The sequence below is a fragment of the Euprymna scolopes genome, chromosome 25 (assembly GCF_053919585.1).
Source record: "Euprymna scolopes isolate OS-2025 chromosome 25, ASM5391958v1, whole genome shotgun sequence".
Lineage (NCBI taxonomy): Eukaryota > Metazoa > Mollusca > Cephalopoda > Sepiida > Sepiolidae > Euprymna > Euprymna scolopes.
In genome coordinates, this window is record NC_136506.1 from 86,761,465 (window position 1) to 86,770,794 (window position 9,330).

Genomic DNA, 9,330 nt, shown 5'->3' on the forward strand with positions numbered 1-9,330 from the left:
GAGAGAAAGAGGGTTAGGTGGAGAGAGAAGACGGGAGAGGTAATGTTGCCGTGGTGTCATATGAAATTTGACACGTTAATGATTTACGCGGATTGGGGGGGGGCTTATTCAGAGTAACTAAGATTCGTCCTCTTAAGGTAAACAAAAGTTACAACAAATCTAAGTGAATTACCTATGTAAATGCATTTGCTGTAAAGGTCTTGAAGAAATTAAATAATTGAAAAATCAAAAATTAAATTTAAAATTTCCGGACATGGATTGAATAAGTATAAAATTATAAAATATGCATGTAGGTAGATATAGATGATGATGATGATGATGATGATGATGATGATGATATTAATAATAATAATGATGATGCTGATGATGATGATAATCATAATAATAATAATAATTATAATTATAATAAAAGATTAAAAAATAATATTATATATATATATATATATAATAAAATAAAACTAATAATGATAATAATGAAAAAAAAAATAATAGTAACAGAGAGCGATACTAATAATAGAATGTAAAGATAAAAATTATATTAAAAATGAAAGTAAAGGAAATTGGGTAGATATATATATATATATATATATATATATATATATATATATATATATACATACACACACACACACACACACACACATATATATATATATATATATATATATATAGTAATTTATAAAATATATATGGCGATTAAGCTACACTGAATATTCGTCAGTAAATACTTAAAGTTTACGCATAAATCTATACTTTCGTAATTTAAATTTATGTGAGTAAATGAAGTAGTTATATATATATATATATATATATATATATATATATATATATCCCATCTCTATTTTTATATGTATTCATGTATTTGTATATATATATATATATATATATCTATATATATATATATATATATATATATATATATATATATATATATATATATATATATATATATATATATATATATATATACAGGATGGCCCAAAAGTAGGTTTACCGTTATTTAATATTTGAAATTCTTTAACTAGGTTATTTGAAAAACTTCAAATAATTTAAATATTTATTTGAAATTCGACACCAGAACAGCGGGAAATTCATTATACCTGTTAACATAAAAACACATAATTTAATCTCTCAGATGCTCAAAATGTCCTTCAACATTGCAACATTCTTCAAATCTCTCCAGGACACTCTGACACACAGTGCGACACAAATTCCGATCTTCATCAATTTCTGTGAATGCAATATGGATGTAATCTTTTAAATTATTTATTGTTTTGGGTTTCTTCTCATAAACCTTGTTCTTAACAACACCCCCAAAAAAGAAATCCATTGGGGTTAGGTCAGGTGATCGTGGTGGCCATTCGATGCTGCCCTTTCTTCAGAACCAACGCTGTGGAAAAACTTGGTTAAGGTAGTCTCTTACTCTAGACGCATAATGTGGTGGTGCTCCATCCTGTTGAAAGAAATGTTCATCAAAGTCAGGTTTAGTTCTGAGTTGTGGTACTACTGCTTCACGAAGGTAGTTCGTCACATTTACAGGTCCATTAAAAAAACGGGCCCAACAACACCTTCGCTTGATAATGCACCCCAAACTGTAATGCCAGGCCCGTTCAGTTCAGTCTCTATGGTCAAATGGGGATTTTCATCGGCCCAGTACACAGAGCTATGCCTGTTCACATGACCAGATAATTTAAAGCAAGCCTCATCTGACCAAATAATCTCATCCAAAGAGTCAGGTTGTCTTCCAGTAAATCGATTACGCATCATTTCGTAGAACTGCAGTCGACGATCTGCGTCGTCCTCTAAAAGACCATGTACTAGTCTTGGTCGATAAGGTTTGATTTTCAGTTTATGCATTAAGCGTTGCAATGATGTTCTTGGTATGTATAGTTCTGCAGAAGCACGTCGTGGGGATTTCTTTGGACTGTTCACAAATGTCATGACCACTAACATTTCATGTTCTTCGGTCTCAGATGTTTTTGGACGTCCAGATTTCGGTGGATTACTCACTGAACCTGTTTCATCCAATTTATTCCTTGGACGATAAATTGTTTGTCGTGAAGGCGGAGAAGTGTTAAAAGTTTCTTGCCATGCTCTACGTACCATCTCGGCATTTTCAGACTTCCAATATTACTTTAATATCCATTTCCTTTGCTCTTGATTTAAATTGTTCGCCATTAACCCCGAAATAAAAAAAATATCATCAAGTAAAACGATGGCTTTACAGAAATAAAATAAATTACAATCAACGAGGAAACTGTTTATGCAAATTAGGTCTATACTCTGTGGAGTATTTTATATTGCTTGTACATTTTAATTAGCAAGTAACTTCAACCATATAAAAGGTGGTTTAATAACTGTAAACCTACTTTTGGGCCACCCTATATATATATATATATATATATATATATATATATATATATATATATATATATATATATATATATATATATATATAAGTATAATTAACTAGGCGAGTTTAGTGCCAAATGCAACACATATACACACATTGTACACAGAAGCAAAAACATATATATATGCATATAAACACACATAAACACACATATATACATACACATACATAAATATACGCATACATATACAAACATATGCATACGCATACAGAAATATAGATACATATACACAAATCTAAAAAAAATATTAAAAATATAGAAAAAAAAAAAAATATATATATATATAAATCAATATATGTTTCGTGGTTCAATTTTAAATTCTGAAAAAACAACATATGGAGACATATATTCGATTTAAGAATTTATTGCTTGAATATATAGAAGGGGTTATTTAATAATAAATTTAAAATAACCCCTTCTATATATTCCTTTGTCAAACAATAAATTCTTAAATCAAATATATGTCTCTATATGTTGTTATTTCAGAATTTAAAATTGAACCACGAAACTTATATATTGCTCTATTCTTAAATATTGAGCTTTTCCTTTTTGGCTAGGATCTCCTTGAAAGTATTACTTCAAGTAATATCTATCAGGATTTTTCATCTGAATTCCTATCAGTGTCTTATCTCGCTTATAAATTAATATATGAAAAAAACGAAAGATAAGAGTGGGATATATAAGTAAGTATAATTAATTAGGCGAGTTTAGTGTCAAATATATCACATGTATCCATGTGTACACAAGTACATATATGTACGTATGCATAAACATATATCCATACAGACATATACGCAAGCACACACAAATACACGCACACACATACACATACATAAATACATAGACATGTAGATAGGCACGGATATACAAGTGCATGCACACACATATACACACCTATACATGGACGTACATACACATATATATAAATATGATCCATACATACAATCACCTATACAAATACAAATAAATACATATAAATACAAACCTACATATAAATATATACACACACATATACCAATATCCACATATATACGTACACATACAGAACATACAGGAGCATATAGGCGTACAAACACACGCATGCTCATAGATTTGGGACTAAGTAAGTAACTTGAAGTTCGTAACGATAACAAAAACGAATAATGCATTATTAATAATGGTGTTCTGGATATACCTGTATACATGCATAAATAAGTAGGTGACTTGGTAATATAATTAATTTATGAGTATTCAGGAGTATTTTAGGCTATATTACTAGTAAGTAGGAAGGGAGTGTGGGTTCTATATATATATGGTTAATAGTTGGGTGGGATGGTGGTCCCGGAAATGTATGATTACAGAATTCGGGGAGAGGTCTAGGGTAGTTTTATGGAGGTTTAATATTTCACTTATCGCCCTAGATTGATGTGTTTGATTTTAACTATATTCTAATATACATTATAAACTATTCCATGCCCGTACTTATATGGGGATATCTATATAAGATATCTACACATGTATATAAATGCAATATTCTCCAACAAACTGGGGAATTGTTTTGGAAATAGGTGTGTAAATTTTACTCAAAGGTCAACAGACGTAGATTACTAGGTAATTGTATGGTAAAAATTAAGTGGGGGTTAAATTGATCATATTCGGGGGTATAGGTTATTTTGTTGGATTTAGAGGGTGGTGAAAGTGTAGAATAGGATCTGGTATAGGGAGAATGGGGTAAGAGGTTCAAGTGTGTAGATGTTACAGTAATTATTTGTATGTGGTAGATGGTTGTACCGGGTGTATGGGTTGGCAGATTAAAAACCTTGTCTGGGGGATATTTCAAAAAGGTGCATAATTGCTAAGAAGGTGGGGTTTGTAATGATGACAGTTCATGGTAGTTTCGTGTTTCCTATTAAGTAATTTATCTCTATCTTTAAAATTAGAGATAAAAAGCTTTTCGTTTAGGCAAAGGAGGCATGGAGAATTTAAAGATTTAGATATGCTAGATTTTTGAGGATTTCCCAAGTAATGGTTGGTGTACGGTTATTTTGGATTAGATTAGATAGTGTAAAGTTAGTGAGGTTTTGTTAGGATGGTTGGAGTTTTAAAGGAGCATTTATGTACTCTAAATCTGTCTTTAAAAGAGGTGCCGGCCAGGCCAATGTAGTATTTTTTGTCATTTGGGTTTTCTGTGGAAGCAATTGTAGCTTTATATACTACTTTTGTTAGTAGACATTGCTGATTAAGTGGGCATTTAGATTTGTTGCTGCAATTACAGTTATTATTGTTAGTGTTGTTAATTATGCTTATATATATATATATATATATATATATATATATATATATATATATATATATATATATATATTAAATCTCCGAAACAGCTACATGGTAAGAAGCAAAAGTATTGGCTACATTACATTTTTCTTCATAAATTTAATTAGGGTTCAAGATTTTACCTAAAATTTGATCAGTATATTACTATTCTAAATTATATTTGGAGTAGTAATTACAAAATCAAAGTTTAGAAAGTTTATATTTAAGGAAAAATATGAATTAACAAACGCAAAAGTACTGGATACACTTTTAAAAGATTCTTTTTCTGAAATAAATTTAAATGACTTTTGCTTAGCGTGTTGCAATAATGCAAACGAGTTATCACTGACCAATCAGAGAGCTTTATATTAAAATAATTTTATAAAATTCTTCCAGTTTGGGCTCACTTCTTCAGAGTCAACCAGTTCATTCATAAAAAATGCCTAAAACTAAAGAGTTGTCAATAGACATTGTGAGGTTATCATCAGGATTCGGTTATGGGGTTCGGGAAGGAGTGAGTCACTCGCTCGACAACAGCACGTTTCTGCCCTCTTCTTTTCCAATCGACCACACCTGGCCTCTCGCCACCAATGTCACACCGCACAATCTGAACGTCAGCAACACGAAATACTTTTCAAGAGATGATGTTCACGACTCTTCTTTCTGTCTCCCTTGCAAGGAATTTTTCCCAGCTTTTATATCCTCCTATTTAAAAAAAAAAAAAAAATGAAGAAACAAGAAAAAAATAGTTTCTCCCATCATGCCTTGCTTTCCCAAGATGCCCTTCGGGTATATAAATGAGCTAGCCATCCTTTCCTTCTTCTTTCCCAAAGAGCGATGCAGATACGCTCGAACTTAATCTACCACTTAGTACAGCTGGAAACGTTATTAGAAAGTTTCAAATCCCTGGTGAAGCTGTTGCAAATCTTCTAAGACGTGGTCGGCCAAGGAAATTAAACGAAAACAAATCAAGGTGGGTAAGCAGAAAGGTACAAAAACACCTTTCCTTACTTGTGGTGAAATTAAAACCTACCTCAGAAGCCGGGATTAATGTGAGCAAGGATACAATCAGCAAAGTTCTAAATCGTACAGGTTTTGTATCAAGGTCCCCAAGAAAAGTTCCATTATTGTAGCTTAAACATATTAGATCACGTTTGAATTATGTTAAAACGTATGGGGAACAACCCCAAGAATTTTGGAACAAGGTAATCTGGTCAGACGAAACGGAAACACAGCAACACATGTACGCCGTAAAAATGGCACCGCCTATAACAAAAAGAATACCATTCCTACTGTAAAGTTTGGCGGTAGTTCGATTATAGTATGGGGGTGTTTTTCATCCAAAAGTACTGGTGAACTAGAAATCATCAATGGTAGAATGAACGGACGTATGTACAGGGAGATTTTGGAGAAAAACCTCCAGAAATCTGTTACTTTGTTGGGGCATCATAGCAATTTGGTGTTTCAGCAGGACATACTGCCAAACTAACCAAAAAATGGCTTCGAAATAACGGAATTGACGTTTTTATTTTGCCCAGTCAGTTTCCAGACTTCAAACCAATTGAAAATTTGTGGAAAATATTGAAGATCAATGTTCACAAGAGGAAATCACAAAATATTCAACAACTAGAACAGCTCTGCAAAGAAGAATGGCGCAAAATCCCTACATATCTTTACAGAAAAACATGTGTACAACTATAGAAAGCGATTGGAAGCTGTTGAACGCAATAAAGGCTATGCAACCAAATAGTAAATCAATGTATCCAATACTTTTGCGTTAGTTGATTTATATTTTTCCTTTAATATAAACTTTCTAAACTTTAATTTTGTAATTATTGCCCCAAATATTAGTTAGAATAGTAATAAGAATATACTGATCCAATTTTAGGTAAAATCTTGAACCCTAATTAAAGTTATGAAAAATGTAATGTATCCAAAACTTTTGCGTGGCACTAGATATATATACATGTATATATATATATATATATATATATATATATATATATATATATATATATATATATATGATATAAAGCTGAACGTCTGTGTGTGTGTGTGTGTGTGTGTGTGTGTGTGTGTGTGTGTGTGTGTGTGTGTGTGGTCACGAATAGGCTCCTATATGATTTACTATTATAGAAAACTGATTACATATAATGATAGAAGATGTATCGAGACACAGGAATGGGTATGTTTGATCTGGCATAATGATGATTCATTAAAATTGTGGTGTCTGCGTACGCGCCTGGTCCACAAATATTGGAAATAAAAAATTTTAAAATTAAAAAAAAAACGTTTACAAGTGTTTTTGATAAGTATGTTTTAACTTAAATAGGGATGGTATAATAAAATTGTGGGGTCTGCGTTCGCGCCTGGTCTCCATAGAATGGAAATAAGCAAAAACTTTAATAAAGACTATCTATCTGCGTAAGTATACTTTGATAATTATGTTTCAGTTTGAAGAAATATGGTATAATAAAATTATGGGGTGTTCGTTCGCGCCTGACCTCCATAGAATGGAAATATGTCACAAAGTTTAACAAGGTTTTTTAATATAGATCCACAGAATATTGTGATAAGTGTTTCAGTGTGAACAGGTATGGTATAACAAATTATGGGGTCTATCTATTTTATTTTTACTTTCATCATATTTTGCTTTGGTTTTGATACCCCCAAATTAAACCCAAATTTACAATCCTTCCTTTTCATAACCTATCATGATTTCATAAATCAGAGTCCATTTTCTGTAGGCTGTTTTTGAACCCAGTCAACGACGGGTACTTTTTCTAGTATATATATATATATATATATATATATATATATATATATATATATATATATATATATATATATTCATGTCCCATCTCTATTTTTATATATATTGATGTATTTGTACGTGTATGTATCTATATGTATATATGTATGTGTGTATGTATGTATATATATATGTGTGTGTGTATATGTATATATGTATATGTATATATCTACCCAATTTCCTTTACTTCCATTTTTAATATTATTTTTATCTTTATCACTCTATTAATAGTATCGCTCTCTATTACTATTATTATTTTTTCATTATTATTATTATTATTAGTTTTATTTTATTTTATTATATATAATATTATTTTTATCTTTTATTATTATTATTATTATTATTATTATTATTATTAGTTTTATTTTATTTTATTATATATAATATTATTTTTATCTTTTATTATTATTATTATTATTATTATTATTAGTTTTATTTTATTTTATTATATATAATATTATTTTTATCTTTTATTATTATTATTATTATTATTATTATTATTATTATTATTATTATTATCTACCTACATGCATATTTTATAATTATTTTATACCTATTCAATCCATGCCCGGCAATTTGTAATTTAATTTTTAATTTAATTTAAATTATTTCATTCATTTCATAAATACCTTTACAGCAAATGTATTTAAATAGGTAAACCACTTAAATTGGTTGTAACTTTTGTTTACCTTAAGAGGACGCATCTTAATTACTCCGAACAAGGCCCCCTACCAATCCGCGTAAATCATTAACGTGTCAAATTTTATATGACACCACGACAATATTACCTCTCCCGTCTTCTCTCTCCACCTACCCCTCTTCCTCTCTTCCTCTCTATATCTCTCTGTCCCTTCTCCATACACTCGAAATCCGTGTCTATCAGACTAAAGTTTTTAAACCCAACTTTAACCCGTGTTCGATGCTTTTTATTTTTTTATTTATTTATTAAATCTTAAAACTTAATGCTGTCAGATCAAAATTGAGATCCCCCCCCTTTTTGCATCATCTTCTAATATTGTCTTTCCAAATCATAAGAACCACTTATGTTCAGGTCTGACGAAGTTGCTAGATCGTGAATACGATCCGGTAACAGAAACATGTGTAACTAAAACAGATAAAACGGTAATGTATATATATATGCATATTTATATATATATATATTTATATATATATATATTTATATATATATATGACAATAAGACTATATTTCAAATTCCAAAATGGTGTCCATCTTACCATTTATTTCTTTCAGCATGTTAAAATGTTCAATTCTTGACAGCACCTGTTTCGTAGAGCAAAACTATTCATATAATTATTATGTCAATTTTTAAAATCTTTACCGCCCTAGAACTAATTAACTTTAAAAGAAAATAAAAAGAATTTGGGCATGATTACATAAATCTGAAAAGGTCGAAAGAGTATTTGCAATTGTGTTTTGTGATTTTACGTTATCTTTATTTTAATGTAAACTAATCCATATTTATATACATTTTTTTTAATAGTTGAGTAAAGAACACGCATTTTAAATGTTTAGCGATGATTTTGTCAGGAACCATTAATGAACTATAAGTATTAGAAGATTTTATTCATCTCACCAAAATTTTTTCACGAGAACTTCCCCACATTTACAGATCTGTTTCGTTCATGAGGGAACAACCATATATCAAAATCAGAAAGTTCTCAAAGAGAAAAACGAACAGTGATGAAAATTTAAAAATAACTCGCATTGAAACCATCTCCAGTTGCTATAGAGTTTTAGTAATCGTTACAATCTGGTTATATATATATATATATATATATATATATATATAT

The 9,330-nt window shown here is 29.9% G+C and overlaps 1 protein-coding gene across 1 annotated transcript; it reads right to left on the reverse strand.

Annotated features, from left to right (window-relative positions):
- Window positions 1–1,533: 1,533 nt before the first annotated feature.
- On the reverse strand, window positions 1,534–2,106 carry LOC145247232 (uncharacterized). The gene has a single exon (XM_080108857.1). It carries the CDS (start codon window positions 2,104–2,106, stop codon window positions 1,534–1,536), a length of 573 nt encoding a protein of 190 aa, XP_079964983.1.
- Between the last annotated feature and the right edge of the window lie 7,224 nt (window positions 2,107–9,330).